Source organism: Heterocephalus glaber, unplaced genomic scaffold (assembly GCF_053883595.1).
Source record: "Heterocephalus glaber isolate CG9 unplaced genomic scaffold, H.glaber_assembly_v1.0 deba00000546, whole genome shotgun sequence".
NCBI classification, from domain to species: Eukaryota; Metazoa; Chordata; class Mammalia; order Rodentia; family Bathyergidae; genus Heterocephalus; species Heterocephalus glaber.
Window position 1 is genome coordinate 13,709,229 of NW_028258147.1, and position 24,151 is coordinate 13,733,379.

Sequence of the window (24,151 nt, forward strand, 5' to 3'; positions counted from 1 at the left end):
TTTAAAATTAGTCTTTCTTCCCTAGGAACCATCTTTAATTGTGAATAGGATTTGTATGCTGTACTATACAGTCTTCTGAAGACTCTGAAAGTTTTTAATTATTTAAAGATAACATAAAAGCTCTTCTTAATTCTAAAGGCTAAGTAATAAGTAAGCCTGGACTCATTCCTTAATCCATTCCTTTGTTCCTCGTTCATCAAGGGGTCAAAGGGCCTAGCAGACAGGTACTTCATTAGGTGCGAGAGACAATACTGAGATCAATCTGATAGTAGCATAAAAGTAAGGCAGGCACATAAATGCCTCTGAAGCAAGGCAAGAAAAAGGACAAGGACCCTCACTACAGGTAAGGGACAATGACGGTTCAGCAGAAAAGAATACTTGCAGAGATGAAAAATGTAGACGACCTCTGAAATATGACTCATATTAAATCAAAATGATAGCTGGCTGAATGTTTCACTGTATAGATAAGACTCATCCAACTGACATAATACGTTTTCTAACATACAAATTTCATTACAAATCCAAAAGTTAAATGCTAAAGCTTTAAAAAATTATGAATAAGCATTCAAGTCTATGAAACCATTAAAAAAGGTGTTCTTTATAACTTCCAGCCTCTCTGGATGAGGGGAAGCATGTCTTGGTACATGGAGGACCCTTTGATTGCGGGGCTCACTGGAATGGGGATGGGCAGGCCAGGTATAAGGACCTGGGCTGAGCTAGTTCTTCCACCTTGGAAAGACAGGAAGACTGGGGTAGGGTGACAGTAGCAGCTGAGACTCTGCCAGAGAGACTCGTCAGAGCAAGGGCAGAAAGATCTGAGAGCTCCAGGCCTAGCAATGGAGAGTGCAGAAGAGACGGACTTCTGCTTATGCAATTTCATAATAATGATGATCATTAAGTACAAAAACTTCAATAACAACTAGAATTAAAGCTCTTGAACACTTCCTTTTGTCTGAAGGATATGCAATATAAAGGAGTAACACTGAGCAATATTTTCTAAATTGTATGCAGATGTTTCAGTGAGAGGCTGAATTTTGTATCCCCTCCCTTCCCCTACACTCTATAAATCTTGTCACAATACAACCATCCCAAACTGGACTGTCTTGAAGATGCTGGGGAGACACTGTGTCTAGGAATAGGCACACTGCCAAACAGCCTGGGGATATGCATTTTTATTGTAAAAATTTATTTATAAAAATTTTCATTTGTAAGTCCTTTCCATTTAAATGAGTGAATCTATTTTGAATAGCTTTTTAACCCCCCCCCCCCCCAGTTGGCTAGGCCATTTTAATTATTTTGGAAATAAACCACAGATAAATAGGCAATAAATAATTATTACTCTAACAGTCATAGCAGTGTTGCTGCAGGGATATGAAATTCTGTGACAAGTGAGGCATGTGGCCTATGGGAGTAAGATTGATTGCTATGAGTTCCATTCAACAAAATTGGTTTCCCTCCTTCATGGGGCCCAACATATATTTATGTAACTCAAAAGACCAAGGAGTTTACAAAGTATTGTTCCTCTGTCTGACCTTAGGATAAACAAAACACTTGAAAGCCAGGACTATTCTTTTAAATTTCATTTCTTTACAGTCATTAGCTTTTACTTTAAAATTACATAAGCTGAAATTATGTTTCTTTATAAGTATAAAGCATAGTAGTGTGAACACTATAAGATTTTAAAATCAGGGACACGTGTGTTCAAACACTGACTCTGTCCCCTTCCAGTTGTGTCAATTGGAGCAAATTACTTAACATCAGGTCCCAAACTGTAAAATGAAAAATATGAGCCTAATTTCATAAAATGAGTAAAGTAAGGTTTAAGTAAAATAATCCATGGTTTGATGCCTAGGAAAGTCACATAATACATGGTAGCTATTATAGTCTTTTTAATTCCCTTTACAACTTTGAGCCCTTAACACTAACTATGAAAACAACAATGATCCACATTAACTCAGGACTATGTATATATTTACACATTACACAGTACAGGGAGCACCCATCAAGCAAGCTGATATGTTTTTATTGTAGGAAAATGGATTCTTTTGGACATTAAGTGAATATTCAGTGAATGAAAGCTTTATTTTAGCTCAGCAACAGAGGTAAAGAGAAAAAAGACAATGACTCCCTTCGTGGAACTCAGTCTGTGGGGAGGAGACAAGTACACAGGCAACTATCATGGTAAAATGACCATGCAATTTGGATGCAGAGAATACAGGAGTCCCTGGGCACACTGGAGAAGTGCATATGAGTATTATTCATCTTTTACTCTACACAACTGGTGCCTACTTGAATGTACATCCTTAGGCCTGGGCCAGAGCCAGATAGGGTGGGGTGGCAGGGTAGGGTCAGAGATGGTCTCCCTGTGGAAACGATGCTTGGCTTGGATCTTGAAGAATGAGGAGGAAGCAAGCAACTGAAGACAGCAGGGAAGAACATGCCACTAATAGGAAACAACATTTTTTTCTTTCTTTCTTTCTTTCTTTTTTTTTGAGACAGAGTCTTGCTTTGGGCTCACAGTGCAGCCCAGGCTCACCTTCAACTTGCAACAACCCCCCTGCTTCGGTTTCCAGAGTGCTGGGATTACAGGCATACACCACCACTCCCACTAGAAACAGCATTTTAAATGTAAGCTGGGAGAACATGGCTTTCCGTCCTTAGGGAACCTCATGGAGTTAGGATGAGAGAAGGAAGCTAGTTGGGGAGAAGTACGTGCTAAGATGAGTAGGCACTAAACAGGACCTACCGCACAATGACAAGTAGTTTTGATTTTATTCTAAAAGAAAGGAGGAGCCAATGAAGAGTTTTAGTAAAATATAAAATTTTGTATACACATGTGTATGCACATGGCAAAAAGGAATCCTATTTGTTTATTTTGTTATTTAGCTTATCATATTTTGGAAGAGGTGATTAAATCAATTTTGCTTTTTTGTAATCAATCGTCTAGTATTTACCAGACAGGATATATAGTATTTAGTATTGTGGGTAGAAATATAATTAAATTTCCTCACTTTGGGGCAATTTAATTTGAAATTTAATGTCACATTAAATGTGGTTATTCATCATTGTCATCTTCATCGCTATTTATTTTTGTTAAAGGACAAACAATTCTCACATACATCACATTAAAACAATATAAATATGCAGTTTTAATGCCTCATCTTCAAAAGAAGTTAATTATTAAATTAAAATTATACATGGAAAAAAATGCAGTGGAGGACTGAGATCAAAGAAGCCCATCCAGTTGGATAACCTTTCCGTCCCCGTAGCAAAGGCCCCTGGCGAGTGTTTCTGTCATGAACCATACAAACTCATTTTAAAGGAAAGGGGGCAAGCAGCAGATGCATGTGACTGTGACCTCTGAACACTGGAAAATGTTCTGAGTGCTGTTTGAGCTTCAAAAGGCTCATGGGAAACTCCAGAGGCTCCACCACAGCCAGCATCATCAACTTCGGCTGTGTCTGACAAATACATATTTCTTTCCCTCCAAAGAAAGAAACTAGGAGGAAGACCCACTTTTATCCATTAATAATTCAGTGTATTTGTTTTCAAGACATTTTAGGTTGTAAGCTTTTCCCTGGAAGCTGGCAACCCAAAGATGAGCACTTTAAAATCCAAATCACACATCAAGACTCAGCTCCAACGTGGTTGTCCCATGGAGGGCCCTGGCCACCCCAGTTGGAAGTGATCTCCCCACATTCTGAACACCTTGGCATCTGCTTCATTACTCTTACAACTTTTAGACCAGGAAGATTCTGTGAAGTGAATTTGGAGAGGTATATGTGGCTTTCCTGTTTATTACTGCATGTTTTGGAAAAATTGCCTTCCTTTACAGAATGTCTGCTTTTCTCTTTTGTAAAATGGGGTTACTCATACAAGGAGAAAAGGCTTTTTCTAGTTGACATTTGATAGATGGTAAATGTGGTAACTGAGATTAAGAAAGGTTAAAGAACTTACCTAAAGCTATAAAATCAAAATATTCCTAGAACTCTAAGTCCTATATATTTTCCCTCATACAAAAATTGCCATTGACACTGAATCTGTAGACTCGTAGAAAAGTTATATTTCAATACATACCTGCTTCATGAATCTCTTCCTTTCCAGTGTATGAGGAAAACACCTGCCTAGAGAATTTGTATTGCTGTTCTCGAAAATTGTTCTGTAAGTAGTCCATCAACATGACATAGCCAGACTGCTGCATTGTAAGAACTTCACAAAACACAGCCAACTGGAAAGAAGATCAAATAATTTACATGTCTACTTTGAAGGCAACAGCAAATGCTTTAAAATAGATACCCTGTAGTAAAGAAAATTATTCCTTTAAAATTGATTTAAGTACTTCATTTATGTGAATTTCCAAGATTACCTGGCTTTCAGAGATGCTAACTGTATCTTTAAAAACAATCCATTCAACGGTGTCAGTGCAAGGAGGAGATGTCAGTGAGCCATTGTAAATGTAATACTTGTCAGTGGAGTTTGGCAGAAGGTTCAGCAAAGTGAATGGATCTAAGGCAGCCTGCTTCCCTACAAAGTAATAATACATATCTCAGCTGGAATTCCAACACTGGAACTGAGCTATTCAAATAGTCTATGAAACAGAGATGCATGCTTTATTATATATTTAATCAGAACTGAAATTTTAGGAACATTCTACGTATATAGAAAAATGATGTTTGACATACTCCAAATTATCTTAAATATATCACTATATAATGTTAGATGCCTTATCTTTGCAACACAATGCTGAAGAGGATTTTTATACTATAAAAAGATATTTAGAAATCATATGATCAAATAGGCTATACATGTGTAAATACTGAATAGTTTCTCTAGTGTGAGAAACTGAAAGTGTAAATAAGGACTAAAAGGTATAAAAGATAATGTGAAATAGGAAGAAAAGGGGCAAAGGGGAAGGGGAAGTGGGAAGGGTAGGGGAAAGGAAAGAAGGGAATGGAATTAATATGAGAAAATGAAAAAAATGGAAACAAAGTCTTTGTAAATAGGGAGGGATGGAGGGGTTGAAGGGAGGGCAGGGAAATGGGGAAAAAATAAGAACCAAGAGAGTGTGTAAAGGTACATATCTCCAATGGGGAATGTCATTATATTGTACACCTAAAGTGTACCAACAAAAGGATATACAAAAAAAAAAGAAATCATATGATCATCTCAATAGCTACCATTTAGTCTTTCGTAAGTTTCAAGCCTGGTTTATGAAAAGCAAAAACAAAACCTTATTCTGGCGAAGATTATCTTCAAAAGCCTAAAATGAAGATTATATTTAAGGATAACTTATTGGAAGCTTTTTTCTCAGAAAATCAAGAATGAGACAAAGATGTTTTGCTACTACAACTTGTATTTAACATTGAACTGTAGAGTCAACTGGGCCAGTGCAATTATGTAAGCAAAAGAAAGAAAACTCATAAAGACTGTATAGGAATAAATGACACCATGATGATTTATTTGGAAATAACATGGCTGTGTGAGTAAACTATTGAAAAAAATTTATAAATCATTAGAATTATCAAGTGGATTTAACAAAGTCATTGCTTATAAGAGCAATATAGAAAAATCAATTGCATTTTTATGTACCACTATGAAACAGAAAATGAAAAATAAAGTAATTTGACATAAAATCACAACAAAATATCAAATACTTAAAAGTAAATTGAATAAAAAATGTTAAAATATCTATTTTGAAAACCTTTCTTGAGAGAATTAAATGAAACCTTTAAAAAGGTGAGAAATACCATGTTCATGGGTTTAAAGATTTAGTGGTGTAGAAGGGATTGGTTTTCCCCAAATTGACTTCTGAATACAATAACATCTTATCTAAAACCATAAAAGGGCATGTGTGTGGTTGTGTGTCTGTATGTGTGCAAGTGTGTGTAATTGGCATGGTGATTGTGAAATTTAAATGGAAATGCAAGAAAAAGTTAAGAGAATTTTGAAAAATAAAAAGGCTGGAGAACTTTTATTACCAGATAAGAATTTCCATCATGCAGGGCTGTAGAAATCATGATACTGAGGTGTTTGGGCAAAGATAGAGAACAGCAGAAGCGTATATGGCCACCTGATTTACAATGGAAAAGTTACTAGGTAGAGTGGAATAGATGGACTTTTCAATAAACAGTGCTATATTGATTGGCTCTCCTTATGAAAAAAAAGTGAATTTTGACTCCCTATTTCAGATTCTAAGAACAAATCAATTATAAATAGCTTATCGACTTAAAAGTGAATAGAAAAATAACACTTTCAGAGAAAAACAATGAAAATTGTCTTTATAATATTAAGGTAGGCTGAATTTTCTGAAATGGCACACAAAAACATTACTCGTAGAAAGAAAAATGATAAATTTTAGTACATGATCATCAAAACAATCACTACTAGAGAGTAAAAAGGCAATTTAAAGAGTAGAAAATATATTCTACATACAATATATACTTACACATTTATATTTACATACAGATATATCTCATCTATTGCAAATAAATTTATTACAAATATATCTATTGCATATACAGCAAATGTATGGCATACATATATATAAACATACATACATATATACACATACACACACGTACGTGTGTGTAGTATATGTGTTCTTGTATATGAACTTGCATCCAGATTAGAGAATTCCTACAGAAAAATTGATAGAGCTTTCCTACGTGGGCTATCTGGCTTCAGATCCCTAAAACAATCTGAGTATATCTGTCTTCTTGAATAGTCCTATTTTAATTTTTTCATCTTTCCAACAGTGTTGGGCAACAGCACCATCTATCAGCCTCCAGCTCCCTTATCAGCCCTCACTCATACAAGTATCAGTTTACTTACTAGTAAGGTCTATCTCACTCATGTTTGGATCCTCCTACCTACCCAGCCCAGTGCGTATCGACTGTCCAGGAGACTTAGGTCATTACAAAATAATTCCTGAAGCCAGTCAATCTAGTCACTGTATTGAGCAGCAGTTTTACCCTTGTTAGAATCACCTGGGGAGCTCTACAATAATGCCAATGCCCCAGACATTGCCCTAAATCACTTGAATTAAAAGCTGTAGCAGTAGGGCCTGGGCATCTGCATTTCTACAGCAACCCCAGGTGATGCAAATGTGCAGCCAGGGTTGAAAATCCCAAATAAAATGAAGATTTGCAAGGTTTTTTTTACTTTTGAATCATGCTTTTAACAGGTACTATTAAGAATTAAAGGTAGAGATAACTGCTTCTAGTCTGAATTAAACAATGAATCTTAGGAACAGAAACTTATTTGAATTGACAGAGTTGGGTAGACACAATATAAATCTAGTATTAAGTCATTAGAAAGTTCAAATTATGTTTATTTAGTGGATTAATTAGTAACTTCTAAAATATGTTCTCTTCTGTTCAAATGTTAAGATTATCAAAATCAGAATGGAAGTCAAGTTTTCAGGAATTGAGGTGAATATTTTTGATCTGTGAATATTTTCCAGTTTTAGGTTCATGTTATTAATATCTGACATTTTTGTTACTAAATAATTTCCTTCTTAATTGTTAATGGACTGCAATTGTTCCTTTTTCGGCTGAAGACAAAATTCATCTTACAAATGCCTCGTGGAAATGGGAGTACAGAAAATGCTAAGTAAATAAGGAAGCAGAAATTGACTCGCTGCTGAATTAGGCAGGAAATGACTGATGCCAGGATAGCTGGAGCCCAGGAAAGGGAGAGCAGAGTGAGACTCAAAAAGGTTGTGAAGTAGAGAATGTTCTTAAAATGCAGAAAGTAATTCGAGGGGGAAAAAGTTGGGGAAATAAAAAGAGAGATCTCATTTCTTCTTCCTTCTCCTCAGTATAGAATCCATTCTTCCTGTCTCTGAACCTCAATAGCAATCATCTAGTCTCCCTTATGGACATGTTGACAATTTCATAGTGTTTCAAATACTTGTCATAAATTTCTGTCTCAGATATCACAAAAATTTTCAATTATAGTAGTGCTTTTCAATTGCACCATCATATTCTGAGAAAACTGGATTATGGTTGTGTGTGTGTGTGTGTGTTTTGGGAAGAGAGAAAAAACACAAAAAAACAAACCAACAAGGTTCATCTGAATAGCCACACAAGAGAAACACATTCGAGCCAATGCTGCTCTCTGGTTACAGTTGTTCATTCGAGCCATCACTCTTCACTTAAACTGACTGGTGATTAACAAACCTACTGGTCAGATGCTACTATGGGGAGGCTGATGGTGGGAGGAGAAAAATCGGGAAGGAGAGAAACAGGGAGAAAAGGCACAATAACGATAAACATTAGGGAAGAACCGCTGAGGTCACATCAAAACTGCTTGTGAGGGTTTTTAAATATACAAATTTATGGGCTGCATTTGAGATTCAGAAAGCACTATAAAGCATTCTGATGAGAACACCCACTTGAGAATCACTGCTAATGTTACCTGGGTGTTTCTCTTTGCAACTAGACTGATTTCATCTAACATTTCTCTTTTTTTTGGTGGATGCTGCTTGGAGAATATAAAATATTATTTTTGTTATCACTGAAAATCACCATTATTCTTTCCACTCCATGGTCAGAAAAATGCTGAGCACAGAATAGGCATGGTGGGAGAAAGGACAAATATAGGAAACGAACAAGCAGTTCACATTATAAGGCAAATTTTATAATTGGAATTATGGTTGCAATGTGTTATGCATTGTTTTATGGATAACTCACATTACATGGAGAATATAGAGCAGGATTTGAAAGTTGGACTGTGCTTCCAGAATCTGTCTAAAGACAAGAACTGCCTTCAATCCCCAAGGTTCACTGCAGCAAAGGCTGGTAGCTAACACTGGGAAATTACCAATCTATGTGTACTAAGGGATCTTTTAGACTTGGAATTAGGACTACTTTTAATTCCAGAACTATGAAAATAGAAATGTTTAACTTTAGAAAGACTTATCTTTAGTTTGAACAGGTCATATCTAATAAGGATTGAAATCAGATTGGCAAGTATTTCATGTGTGTTCTGAAACAAAACTAATATAAATGTCAGTATAGTGGAACAAACTTTGTAAACGGAGTAGGATGTTAAGTCCTGTACCTCTGCCTGACATCTGCATAGCCTTGGTGTCCTTGATGAGTCTACTGAAATATTAAAAATCCAGAGAGAAGGAGCTGACAGACATGGAAGATTTTGGTCTTTGTTAAAAGAAGAGGTGGGAAGTTGGTGCAGAGTTAGGTGGACAGAGAACAAGCTAGTATGCTTTCATCCAGTTCAAGACACTATTTGTGCTGCTTCCACATTAAGAGCGAGGATATAGGCAGACTGTTTTTAGGGAATCCAGATGTTCAGGGACAGTATGATGTGGCAGCTATGATTCTAATGAATCATCTCCTTCAGTGGCTTGCAGACAGTACTGTAGATATTAAAACAGAAACTTTGGTGAAATAGCATAGGTAAATTTATTCTTAGGAGCACATTTTTTGAACCCCTGCCCCCCCCCCCAAATAGCTGAAGAAGCCTTGAAAGAAAGTGGAGAAGGTCCCACAGTTATATGAGTCAGGGTTAACAACTCAGTTTTAACACCACTTTTGTAGTGGTCACAGGCTGGTTCAAAGCATGGGAATATTCAGGAGTCGTATTTTTATATATTTTTTAAGAAAGTGTTGGAATTCAAGCTAGCTGCCTTTTTTTCAGTCTGGATAGTATACACTTCCCGACTCAGTGAGGAAAATTAAGTGTTGCTTAAGGTATTCAATGTTAACTTTTGCAATCTAGGTGGATGGAAGATGTTAGTTTCATCTTTTATTCGATTACATCTTTCAAAACATAAAAGCAAAAGAAAAATGCAGGAGTTTACCTTTCCTGACTTCTGAAAAGTTTGGCCAATTCAAATCCTCACATGTAATGGACAAAGAAGAATTAATCCTAGGGCAGGCTTCTGCTTTCAAGAAAAGGATCTGCATGAGTCTTTTTCTGATTTCAAATCTTTCAGCTCCCCAGGGAGGAATAATCCTCATTTTATTGATAATAGAGGGCAGCAATAATACTATTTGTGTGAGTGCTTAATAAAAATAAAATAACAGTAAGAACAGGTTTGCAGTCTATTGTCAAAAGCATTTGCCATGACAAATCACAAAATCCATGAGATGGGAGGCAGAACAAGATCACAGAATATTGCATTTTTAAAATGTAAGCATTCACCTTCTTGCAAGAATCTTTTCTCCCATTATGAGTGAAATGAACAATTTATCAAGAAAACCACCAGTAAATAAGTTTAACTTGAGTAGCAATTGCCTTTTTACCTTAAAATATGATTTTTATAAAACCAATTGGTTTTATATTGGAAATTAGAATCTTTAAGGAATGTATACTGCAGAGACAGAATAGATAAATACATTTTAAACGTATAATGTAATTTTCAAGAATAAATTTAAAAAATATCAATTTTCTACTTATACTAATATTTTATGATTTTTGTATTGCAGTTTTTGGTAAATTATCCTTTAGGTAGTGGGAAATGTTATCAACTGTTAAGTATGGAAAATGAGAGATTGTTCCTCTTTAAAAATGTATTTCTGAAAAGTGATCTTTTTGTATTTTATTGTAAAAAGTCATATGCATCAAATAGAATATTTTAAATTTGGGTCCCATTTTATTTTTATTTTGTTTAATTGTTGCACATTTTGTGGGCATTATAGTTGCAAATATCTACTGTTTTGACCATATGGCATTTAATTGGTGAATTGTCCATGTAGCTATCATTTTTAATGTTGATGATATTATAAGAAAGTGAGTTAAAAACAAGCATCTAGGTTTCTTGTACTGAAAACACAAAGGACTTATTGGTATCTCTATTAGTCAGGGTTCTCCAAAGAAAAAGAATAAATAGGACATAGACGGACGACAGATAGACAGATAGATAGATACATAGATAGATACATAGATACATAGATAGATGAATGGATGAGAGAGGATTTATTGTGGGAATTGGCTCGGGATTTATGGAGGCTGAAAAAAAAACACTATGTGCTGTCTGAAAGCTGCAGAAGCAAGAAAGCCAGTTGTATTATTCAGTATAAGTGTGAAGGTCTAAGAACCAGAGAGGAACTCATGAAAGCAAAATCCTGAAGAAAGATACTTCTCTAAGATTCTTCCCTAAGAAGCTTACCAAAACGACTGACACTCTCCACCCCGTCAATGATCGCTTTGTAATCCAAATTTTCTTCTATTCCAACCTGTCAGAGAAGAATAGCATTCTAAAAACAGGATAAAACCATTGATAAACTGTTTAATACAAATGTAAAGATTAATGAATTCCATTTTGAATGTCAAAAATGATGTGTCCCAAACACATACTTTCCTTTTATAGCCAGATAAAAATAAGACAAAAATCATATAGCTCTTACATTTATACTAGAAAAAATAAAATTTGAAATGTTGATTTCCAGACACTGCTATATAATTAATACACTTTGCCTGTAAAAATGAACAAATCTGCACATTTGCAGATCAGTTTGGTCCAGTTGAAAGAAACCCACCCTATTAATGAGTCTGAGTCCCCTTCCAAACATACCAGCCAAGATCAGCTTTTTTTGAAAATGATCACCAGTTGCCATTGTGGTTGTGAGTTCTTCCACTTGTAACAAAGTATGGCATGATATTTCACATCAATATTCCATGGAATTTTTTAAGGAATTAAGTTAGTTCTAAATCTTTATGTGATGATTACCTCAAATAAAATGGACAAAGCTCTTAACCTCCCTTTTCCTTTAATTGCTTCCTCAAAACTTGAAAATCGGTCCATATCAAAGCAGTAGATTTGCATCTATAAATGTAACAATGATAGCTTTGTTACATACAAAAGCATCACCAAAGTAGGCAAAGAGACAATAAAATAAACAACAATAAATTCTACTTGAAAAATTCTCTAAACTATAATTCTGTATTTTAAAAATATTTTACCAGTTACCAGTATACCAAAATACAAACTGTCCCTTATCATCCCCTAATGACACAAAGTTAGATGTATTTAGAGTAACAATTACTATTCTGATGTTCTTTTACCAATGAACATTATAGGAATAATTCACTAGAGTATTTTCAATATAAATTTATAGAAATATAAATCACAGATTATTTTAACTATTTTGCTGAATTCTTTCAAATATGAGGTTCATTACTTCTTGAGTATATAGGTTTTCATGATAGTCCAGGGTTACCACTTTTAGAAATTATCACACTGTGCTCTACTAACACTGCAATTCTCAAAGACCCTGTTCCCATCAAGAAACACCAGGAGTTTTAAGTTTATTATGTTAATTCTGCTGTCTTGCTGGGAAGTTACACTTGCTGATTTCTCCCTCAGTCCACATATATGGATGTAACCACCTCTATTCCTACTGATAACTTGGTGCTCCTCAGGTTATAGGTTTTCATTTCAAGTAACAGAGCTGGGTAACTGTATAGTAAACTAAACCTAAAGGTAAGAGCAGACATTTTCTAAGACTTTTTTTTTTTGGTCCTGGGGATCGAACTCAGGACCTTGTGCTTTCGAGGCAGCTGGAGGCACCACTGAGCTAAATCCCCAGCCCTTCTAAAGCTCTTTAAGGGTGGTTATTACTTTGAGGAGAGAAATTCTATATGAAGGAGAAAGAGGATGGCAACCATTTCTGCCATGGGAGAGTCACCAAAGCCTTTGCAGAGAGGGGGTTTCTAAACTGACCCTTCCCCATGGCAGCTATCAACCATTTGAAAAGGCAGAGGAGATGGCTGCGTGTTCACACCACAGGGAAAAGCCAGGGAAAGGTCTATAGCAAAACAATGAAAGTGTGAGGAATGGAAAAACCATCTCTTGTGATTTCAGCTGAGCCAATGTGAGAGAGAAGAGAAGAAAAACGAGGCAGGAGAGGGAGGCAGGGGCCACACCAAGGAGGATTACGAGGTTGCCCCAGCAGACTAGGGTTGAAGGCAAGGGAAGTCACTGAGGACCTTCAGTTAATACAGTAAGGAGGGGCTGGGGTGGAGCAGGGATGGACTGAAGGAGCTGAAACTGGAGAGAGACCAGTTACAGTGACACTTAACGATCTACGTAAGGAGCAATGGCGGTGTGGATTGTTTTCTGTCTTCCCACAGCATTTATTGGGAGAATTAAGAAGTCTTTATCCTGCAATGTATAAGATCAGGAAAAAAAAAAAAGAGCAAGTCAAGAACACTCCTTGGGGTTCCCGATTGCACAATCAAATGGAAAGTACTTTCAAAATAAACAGCAAACAAACAGCTCATCTGAGAGACAAGTTGAGAAGCTTTGGAAATACAAAAACAATGAAGTTTAGTGAACAAATTCTTTAGTATTGGTTTTGATTGTTCAGGCCCTTTGTTGTTCATTGAATTTTTAAAAAACTTGTACCTTTGTTTAAATAGATAATATTGTGAGAAAGCAAAACTCTCTAAAGTGAAATGTAAAGTGCTTAAGTGGTTGACATTATTTCATTGACAAATCAAATTTTAATAATGCAATTTTCTTTAAGATTATATTAAATACAAAAGCTCCCAAACTGTAACTCATAAATGTGAATGTGCTAATCCACACTTTAAAAAAAAAGAATTAAAAAAAAAAATTAGACCTCCCAAATGTAAAGACTCAATCCAAAAATGGGCATCTGAAATGAACAGACATTTCTCAGACAAAGAAGTAGAAATGCCAAATAAACATATGAAAAAATGTTCAACATCACTGGTCATTCAAGAGATGCAAATGAAAACAATGCTGAAATTCCACCTCACCCCAGAAAGAATGGCTGCTATCATGAAATCAACCAATAACAAATGCTGGCCTGGCCGGGCTGTGGAGAAAGAGGAACCCTGCTCCACTGCTGGTGGGAGTGTAGACTGGTGCAACCATAGTGGAAATCACTATAGAGATACCTCAAAGAAGTAGGACTGGAAGTCCCATTTGACCCAGCTATTCCCCTGCTGGGGATCTTCCCCAAAGCATTAAATGAATCATACCACAGTGATATATGTGCACCCATGTTCATAGCAGCACTGTTTGTGATAGCTACAACTTGGGAACAGCCCAAATGCCCATCAACTGGAGACTAGATAAAGAAAAAGTGTTTTTTTTATAAAATGGAGTACTACTCAGCCATAAAAAATGAGAAATTAGAGACATTTATTGCTAAATGGATGCACATTGAGATGATACTCTTAAGTGAAATAAATAGGACACACGTGTAAATACCAAATAGTTTCTCTAGTTTGAGAAACTGAAAGTGTAAATAAGGACTAAGAGGTATAATAGATAATGTGAAACAGGAAAAAAAGAGGCAAAGGGGAAGGGGAAATGGGAGAGGTGGGGAAAAGAAAGAAGGGGATGTAATTAATATGACAAAATGGAAAAATGGAAACAAAGTCTCTGTAAATAGGGAGGGATGGAGAGGTTGAAGGGAGGGCAGGAGAAGGGTGAAAAATAAGAACCAAGAGATGTTATGTAAAAGTGCAAATTTTCAATGATGAATGTCATTGTACTTATACCTAAAATGTACCAATAAAATAAAATTTTTTTTTAAAAAAAGAATTTTTAGCCCTTTAAGAGATCATTTTTATTATTAACTAGGTCGAATAGTTTTTATTTTAATTTTTACAATTTTTATTATTAACTACTGGACTACACAGTGAGCCTGTGTCTCAAAAAAAATTTTTTTAGTCCTTATTTACACTTTCAGTTTCTAACACCAGAGAAACTATTCAGTATTTATACATGTGTGTCCTATTAATTTCTCTTAAGAGTATCGCCTCAAGGTGCATCCATTTAGCTATAAATGTCTCTAATTTCTCATTTTTGATGGCTGAGTAGTACTCCATTTTATTAAAAAACCACATTTTCTTTATCCAGTCTCCAGTTGATGGGCATTTGGGCTGTTTCCAAGTTTTAGCTATTGTGCTGCTATGAACATGGGTGCACATATATCACTGTGGTATGATTCTTTTCATTCTTTGGGGGAAGATCCCCAGCAGGGGAATAGCTGGGTCAAATGGGACTTCCAGTCCTAGTTCTCTGAGGTATCTCCATACTGATTTCCACTATGGTTGCACCAGTCTACACTCCCACCAGCAATGGAGCAGAGTTCCTCTTTCCCCACAGCTCCGCCAGCATTTGTTATTGGCTGACTTCATGATATCAGCCATTCTTTCTGGAGTGAGGTGGAATCTCAGCATTGTTTTCATTTGCACCTCTTGAATGACTAGTGATGTTGAACATTTTTTCATATGTTTATTTGCCATTTCTACTTCTCTGTCTGAGAAATGTCTGTTCATTTCAGATGCCCATTTTCAGATTGGGTCTTTAAATTTGGGAGGTCTGATTTTTTTAAGTTCTTTATAGACTTAAGATAGTAGACCTTTGTCTGAGGAAAAGCATGTGAAGATTTTTTCCCACATTGTGGGTTGTCTCTTCACACTGCTGATGGTTTCTCTTGCTCTGCAGAAGCTTTTCAATAAGAAGAGATCCCACTTGTTGATTGTTTGTGCTAGTTCATGGGCACCTGAGGTTTTGTTCATAAAATCTTTTCCTACATCAATGTCTTCAAGAGTTGTACCTAACCTCTGTTCCAACTGGTTCAGCGTTTCTATTTTAATATTTAGATCTTTAATCCTTTTGATTTTAGTTTAGTTCATGGCAAGAAATATAGGTCTAGTTTTAATCTTTGGCAAGTTGAAGCCCAATTTGTCCAGCACCATTTATTAAAGAGGCTATCTTTCCTCCAGTGAGGGTGTTTGGCTCCTTTATCGAAGATGAGATGGCTGAGTGTGCCTGGCATTGTTTCTATAATAGATAATGTGAAATAGGAAAAAAAGGGGCAAAGGGGAAGGGGAAGTGGGAGGGGTAAGGGAAAGGAAAGAAGGGAATGGAATTAATGTGAGAAAATGGAAAAATGGAAACAAAATCCTTGTAAATAGGGAGGGATGGAGGGGTTGAAGGGAGGGCTGGGCAAGGGTGAAAAATAAGAACCAAGAGAGACTATGTAAAGGTGCAAATTTCCAAGGATGAATGTCATTATATTGCATACCTAAAATGTACCAATAAAAGAATTTAAGTAAAAAAAAAGTGATATGTCACTCTTGGAAAATGCAAGATTGCAGTATGTTTGATAATTTTAAATTTTGAGAATTTTCTGCTAATAAACCTATTACTGGAGCTATTAAAAAAATTTTTAAATGTCAATGTTAATATGCCAGGCATGGTGGCACACACCTGTGGTCTCAACATCTGGGAGGCTGAGGCACAAGGATAATTAAGTTTGAGCCTACTCTGGGAAATTTAGAAATGTAGGGAGACACCATTTCAAGAAAAAAAAAGACTGGGGATGTAGCTCAGTATTAAGGCCCTTGGTTCAGGCTCCTGGTACTCCCCCTAAAAAGTATTAATATGATAAATTTTTGGTGCAGTATACATTCAAAAACATATTTTTTACAAAACTTGTAGTTCATGATAGTGTATTTAATTATTGTTTTTTTAAACAAATATTTACACAATATTTTAAATTTATTAAGTTTATTGGCACATTTTAGGTATACTATAATCAGAGCTGCTACAAACTGAAACCATGAGAACTGAGAATAAATCATTTAAAATTCTTTTTTTGTTGTTGCTTTCGTCTTTTTGAGACAAGATCTTGCTATATATTTCAGTCTGGCGTTAAACTTGGGATGTAGTCCAGGCTAGCCTTGAACTCACAGAGATGCCTCAGTCTCCTGAGTGCTGGAATTACAGGCATGTACCACCACGCCCAGGAAAATTCTTGATAAAGTCAAACCAATTTACTTTCATGCCAATTCACACTCTCTCTCTGGATGTCTGAAATATTTATTTTTCATTATAACAATATTTATTTTTATTACATTTAAAACCCCCAATTTTTCTCATTATAATCAAAGAAATTAAGTCACAGGATTCTCTAGAATGTTGATAAAACATCTACTCATCAGATTTATGGATCACCCACTGTAGTTTGTGGCACTGTGAGTACCTTGAAGTGTAAAATCAATGATGAATCTTATGCTCTTTGAGCTTAGTCTAGAAAGGAAGGCAGTTAATAACCAAGCTATCAAAATGTACCAAATTATAACTACAAATTATAAAATTTTAATTTCAAATTATATGCTAAATAAAATCTCAATGATTAAGAAAATGAAACTGAAGAAAGTGGAAATACTAACTTACCTCAAGTGGATATTTTTGTCCTTCTAAACTGTGTTCTGATCCATCAGATGACATATTGCATTTTCCCCAGTGAAAAGTTATTTTGCTTGCTTTGAACACCATTTCTGAAAGTCCTCCACTAAGACGATAGTCATTAGTGATATTAATTTCCACTACAACAGAAGAGAAGAAAAAATGATGAAATTTCTTCTAAGTGTCTGAAAATCAAAATTATAAGCATCAACTAATTTTTCCTCTTTAAGGTACCTTAGGAAAATCATTTATTTGATAAACATAAAAAAGTTATTAAGTTAGTTTGGAAGCTCAAATTTGTATTCCTGCATAACAAACTTAATATATCTTATTACCATAAATGTAAAGACAGCTTATGACCATGACTACTGTGTATCTTTGAGAGCAGAAGATAGCCATCCTCCTGTACTGGTGGTTGGTGTCCCCAGGTGACCACTCCTCCAAGGCTCCACTTCCCTCAGGTATTGGTTGGCAGTGAGGGGAGTGAGGACAGAAATAGGAACAGGGGTCTGAAAGAAAACTTTTCCTGGGAGCACTCCCATCTTCTCACTGTTAGCTGTTTCCAGTCCTTAGCACACTGTTGTTTTGCCCATCTGCTCTCTTTCCAGAACTCATTCCAGGCTCCATCAGGCCCAGAACCTGTGTCTTGGGCTGGTTCAAGGAAGGAAGGAGCCCAGCCCTACTGAAGGGGTCTTAGCCATCCCAGGTTTGAATGAACACTGAGTGGCAACATTAGAATCTTAAGCTTCCCTATGAGTCCCAGAGGAGACAGTATCTGACTACATTTTGAGAGTAATCGGCTGAATGATTTTCTTGAAAGCTTAATGCGAGACTTTGATGTCTCTCAATCAGATTTAAATAGTCTTTGTTCTACTAGTCAGAAATCACTATTGGCATTGAGGTCTGAATCTAGCATACTGGCTAGCCATCTAGACAAGTTTCCATTAATTATTGTAATAATAACCACAAGCACAATAACAATAATGATACTACTGACAGTGAACATTTATTTACTACTGAGAATGAACCATGCATTACAATATCTGCTTTACATGTATTAAATATGTACTAATCACTTGACATGTGATTCTAGAAACACAGATTGTACAGATAAGCCAATTAAGTCACAGGCAAGGTAAGTAACTTGTCTATACTGTTATTTGGACACTAATAAACTCAAGCAGCGTGGCTGAGATGTAGGTGTTTAACTACTCTGCCCTATGAAAAATAAAGCAGAGGTTATATGTTTTATATACTTTATAACATGCTTCAAAATTGTTACTGAAAATGTTGAGATTTGGGGTGATATTCTTTTATTGTTTAATTTATAATATATAGTAACTTTATTCCTTAAATGCTTACTGAATGCTTATTACATATAAGCCACTACTGTACAAAAATCTCTACTATCACGAGACTTGAAATTAAATTATTATATTTAAATATTTATAGTGCTTAAAACAGAAAAATATTCTCATGATAAAATCACTGCAACATAACTACTAGAATTTTGAATATTTTTCTAATTTATGTCAAATGCATAGAATTGTTTTATATAACTTCTTGATATACTATTTTATTTAAAATATAGAATCAAAGATGGAAAGATACCATTTTCTGAAAATTACTTTGTTAACATATACCTTAATGAAATTTTAAAAAATTTTGTGCATTTTTTAAAAAAAGTGCAACTTAAGTGTTTTCTAAGGATGGTTTACCATTTTAAATTTTCAACCAAGAAAGGCTAGTGATTTGTTTTGTTAAATAAGTTGATTATATTTTTCTTTTCTTTTTTTCTTTTTTTTAAAAATTCATGACCTTGCACTTGTGAGGCAGGTGCAGTGCCACTGAGCTAAATCCCCAGCCCAGCTGATTATATTTTTCATATTCATATACTGAATATTGCATCAGGCTAAAGCAGCAAAGGTCAACATATAATGGCCAACATATAGGAATCCTGACTGACTGTGTAACTACCTGTGATGGAGTTATTACATTATCTATAATTACAGTATCTTTGCCACATTTTCACGTCAGCATCATTACATCAGAAAACATTGGTCATTTAATTTTTGTGTGAAATTTCAAAATACTGTGTAAATATATATCAATATTCTCTATTCAGTTCATAGTAAATTATTCAAAGGAAAATGAAACTAACAGTCTAGGTCTGGAAAGCTTAATAAAGGTCAAGAGAATGCAAATAGTTTACCTGTCTTCCCAGTGTTATGAATGAATGTGTTCTCCAAAGATGCTTTATCCCAACCCTGAAATTTCAATTTCTTAAGATTCACATTTACTTGAGTAAGATCTTCATCAATATTGATAGGAGATTGCTTTGGGCTATTACATGTTGGATATTTCTTTCCCCAGTTTTTCTGATTCAGTGCTCCTATAGAAAGAAAAGAGTAAGAAAGTTTCTAAAATTACCACACAAAAGCTAATTTGGTATTATAACTAGTGAATACATTACATAAAAACTAGATATAAAAGTATGAAAATTGGAATATCTTTTCACTAAGTCATAAAACAATTATAACTAGTAGATTAATAATCTACTTTTAATACTTTTTATTAATATATGTTTACAATTCACAATAAATGCATTCATCATGGGGAGTTGATACATGTACTTATTCCATCTTGATCTTTTTAACTTTCACTTTCTCTCTCCTGTGTCCTCTCATTGCTGATCCTCTTTCCATCTCCACAGTGTATCTCCCTGTTTCCTATCTGTCGTCTGTCTCTTCAAATTATTTATACTTTTGTTTATTTATACTTTTGTATTCTTTATCCATTACTGTCAGTGGGTATGTAGCCTATTTCCAGATTTAGCTATTATAAGTTGTGTTGTTTTAGGTTCTACATTTTAATATGAAAACACAATAAATAGAGGTCTGTAGAATACAGGCTTATTTCAGCAATCACATTCTTCCAGATCAACAGAAAACTTTCCTATCGTACAACGGAGTCAGCTTTAATTCAGCGTTCCAGACTGAAGACGTTCAGATGACAGAAGTTCTGACTTCCTTTGCAATTTCCATAGAAATACTGCCCCCCCATACCTGCTGTCAGCCCTGTCACTGAATAATTTGATTTGCTTTCCATCTATTCAGATCTTATTTACACACACACACACACACACACACACACACACACACACATAATCATCAGGCTATCCTTGAAATATCTCCCTTTTTCTACCTTCTTTTTCTGAATACATAAAACCTACCAAGTCTTACTGTTACCAATAAGAAAAAAAAGAGCTTTCTGTAAATATTTCTATTTACAGTGAAACTCTATCTCTTCCACAGAATAAACAGTCCTCTGAACCCAAACTACCCTATTTTGACTTCATTTCATACCCACCTGAAACCATGAACCATTTTCAGTTATCCTTGTTTCAGTAGATTAACACCAAATCAGTGCTAAGAACAGATATGTTTTATATACAGTTTTATTAAAACATTTGAAATGTTGTGTATCCAAGTCTTAAATTGTTCTCTGGTTAAACTCTAATATATCTGCCATTACAAAAAAGAGCCAAATGGCAGCACCATTTTTGTAGTACATATACTTTTGAATACTTTGCTTTAAGAAAATGTGAATAGGTAAGGTCAAGATATTACACAATTGAATTTTAGGGAAATTATTTGTAAACATATCTTTGGTATAACTCTAGTGTATGCTATCCTTTTTATGTGATAAATAAGACAACGAGGACTAATTCCAGTGCAAGCTCAAACTAATGGTCGCCTCTCATAATACAACAAAGCTAATCTGCATGATTTAGCCCAAGAAAGATATAATAATCAATCATCCCATAAAACGGCTTATATAGTCAGGGAGAAATTAGGTAACATATTTCACAGTGAGTATCTGTCAGAATACCTCAATAGGTGCTGAAAACATTTTATTTTGAAATCTGGCTCTATTCCTAGGGAGTGTTTGTGTACAATGTACTTTCTTTTTTTTTTCTTTTGGTATTGGGGATTGAACTTGGGTCCTTGTGCTTTCGAGGCAGGCAGCAGAACCACTGAGCTAAATCCCCGGCCCTACAATGTACTTTCAATATGTACAGTGATGCAAATTTTGGCTTCCAGGAATAGTTTTAATGATTTCAATAATGAGATGTTGACTTCTTTTGTAAGGAACTTTGGCATGATGGCAAAAAACATTCCTTATTTTACCAATGTCAATGTTAAAGAAGCAGAGAGCCAAACTACAGAATGAATCAATAAGGTCCTTTGTGGTTGAGGTTAATTTTTTACATACGGATAACAGATGTTCTACTACCATTTGCTGAAAACATCTTTTCCTCTGCTCTTGAGTTGAGTTTATGTTCTATAAAATGTTAATGTTAAATAATCTTTCAAAACTCAGTGGACCATATATGAGTGGTTCTATTTCTAGATTCTCTGTTTTATTCCAATGATTTATATGTCTTTCCTTATGCCAACACTGCCTTGATTACTGTAGCTTTAGAGGAAGTCTTAAAATTAGGTAATAAATGTCTTCCAACACTGTTTTTCTTTCTTTTTACTTTTCTAGGTTCTTTGTACTCCTACATAACTTTCAAATTTCAATATCCAATTCTTCATTTATAGCAAGTATACATAGACCTGAATTTTTATATAAACCTTGTGTTTTCTAATCCTGCTAAATTCAGATACAAGTTCTATGGGGCTCCTAGAGATTTCTTAGTATTTTCTCTGTAGATGATCATTTCATCTACATATAAAGATTTTGCTTCTACCTTGCCAATGCTATGCTAATTGTTTCTTTTTATTCCAGACTACTTTGGTTTGGGCCTATGTTTCAAAGTTTAATGGACAGATAAGGAGTAGGCATATCTGTCCTTGTTCCCCACCTTAGGGAGAAAGCATTGTATCTTTTCCATTCATATAAGGCTTTTTTGCTGGAAATATGGAGTACATGTCTTATCTGTTGAGAAGGTTCTGTTCTACTTCTAGTCTCCTGATAGCGTTTACCAAGAACAGCTGTAGAATTTAGCCCAACACTTTTTCTGCAACTAATGACAGGATCATATGGCTTTTTCCTTTCCTCTGTTAAAATGACTTTTGGGGGTGGATCTTCCAATGCTGAACCAACACTGCCATCCCTATAATAAAACCACTTTCTATATACTTTCAGATCTGACTTCTAATAGTTTGTTTTGTTAAACAAATTTTTGTCTAGTTTATTTCATACATTTTTCTTCTATTATCTTTATCCAGTTTTATTATTAACACAATGTTGATTTCCTAAAATGAGGGGAGAAGCGTTCCTTCTTTTTTCTGCTTTAAATGTTTGATATAATTCATCAGTTACAATGTATATGGGCCTGTTGTTGTCATATAGGTAGGTTTTCAAGCTAGGAATATACTTTCTTTAATAGGTACTATTCAAATTTTATATTTCCTCCAGAGTTAGTTTTATTAATTTGACTTCCAAGTTACTTCTTAGAAGTTGTCAAATTTATTTCAAAAAAGATTTCTGTAATATGCTTTCTATATCCTTTTAAATTCTGTAAAATCTGTGATAATGTCTTCTAAATTTTGATATTGTAATTAAAACAATGTATAATTGATATTGCATAATAGGAAGAAAAGGTCTAAAGGAGTAGGGGAAGTGGGAGGGGTAGGAGAAAGAAAAGAAGGGCAAGGAAAAAATATGGGAAAAGGAAAAAATGGAAACAGTCTTTGCAAGTAGGGAAGGGTGGAGGGGGTGAAGGGAGGGCAGGGGAAGGGGAAAAAATAAGAACCAAGATACATCAAGATCCTAATGATGAATGCAACTGTATTTTATACCTAAAATGTACCAATAAAGTTAATGGGGGAAAAAATAAGGTCCTTTGCATTGCTGACATTTAAATATATAATACATTACAAGCACACTTAAGAAAAGTCACATAGTTGAGGTTCCCAGACACATGACATTTTAATTCTCTGATAATAATGCATGTGATGTATAAGCCTGGTCTTTTCCATCATGTTTCATGATCTTCTACACTTGGCTTCTAAATGGCATCTTTCACGTTGCATATCAAACTTGAACTCTTGAATTCTGCTCTGAAACAAACTTCTCCTACAGCCTCTGCCATCCCCTAAATGTAGAAGTCATTCAGATGCTTCTGATTCCCCTTCAGTGAGCCCTTTTGGGTCTGCCTTCAAAACCCATCCATAGTTGGACCATTTCTCATCTCTATCATCATCATCCTAGCTCAAGCCATTGCCCCCACTCTCTTACACTTTGGTACTCCACAAGCAGCACTGCCCAAGAGAAGATTGTTCGGAGAGTCAGGACCCACCACAGCCTTATGAAGTCAGAATCTATATTCTAACACAATTCCCAGGAAATTCACAAGCATAAAATTTTGAGAAGTTCTGGCTTAGACATCCCTAGTTCTTTAACTGCTCTGCAGCTTGGTCTTTTGGCTATTCCACACTTTTTTGTCTAATTATGCAATAAGCTGAAATTTTAGATGGCCACATCCCGCAAACTCCCGCTCCCTGGTATACATGCACTGCATAATACTCTCAGTTTAAGGGTGGGCAGGACTTGTGCATGGAAGGGGAGACTCCCTTCATTAGGTCATACTATATGACAAAGGTGATGGGGAAATTGCTGCTGTAATTGTTAGAGAAAACTCCCTGGCAAGTTGGAGAGAGATTCCAAGTGTGAGAGATTCTCCTTCTGGCTTTGAATACTCATTAGATTGTGAGACATTGTGTGGCCAGGACCTAAGGGCCAATTCTAGAAGGAGAGAGTAGCTCCCAGGCTTTCAGCCAGAACAAACCACAATCAGGGACCATGGCCCTACAACCTCTAGGAAGTCAATTCTGCCAACTTACATGGTCTTGGAAGGGGACTTCAAGGTTCAAATGAGACACCATGATGTCAGAATTGTGAGGCCCCAAGCAAAGAACTCATCTAAGCATGCTCTCTTCT

The 24,151-nt window shown here is 35.4% G+C and overlaps 1 protein-coding gene across 11 annotated transcripts in view; it reads right to left on the reverse strand.

Moving 5' to 3' along the window:
* The window catches only part of Ptprz1 (protein tyrosine phosphatase receptor type Z1), a 188,787-nt gene that overhangs the window by 65,133 nt on the left and 99,503 nt on the right, over positions 1-24,151 (reverse strand). For all 11 annotated transcript variants that reach the window (XM_004856451.4, XM_087204590.1, XM_004856450.4 and 8 more), the window contains exons 3-8: positions 19,413-19,592; positions 17,189-17,340; positions 11,696-11,791; positions 11,135-11,201; positions 4,367-4,524; positions 4,078-4,228 (exon numbers count right to left, since the gene is read on the reverse strand). In XM_004856451.4, the coding sequence (XP_004856508.2) occupies positions 4,078-4,228; positions 4,367-4,524; positions 11,135-11,201; positions 11,696-11,791; positions 17,189-17,340; positions 19,413-19,592 (804 nt within the window). The remainder of the gene's footprint in view (positions 1-4,077; positions 4,229-4,366; positions 4,525-11,134; positions 11,202-11,695; positions 11,792-17,188; positions 17,341-19,412; positions 19,593-24,151) is intronic.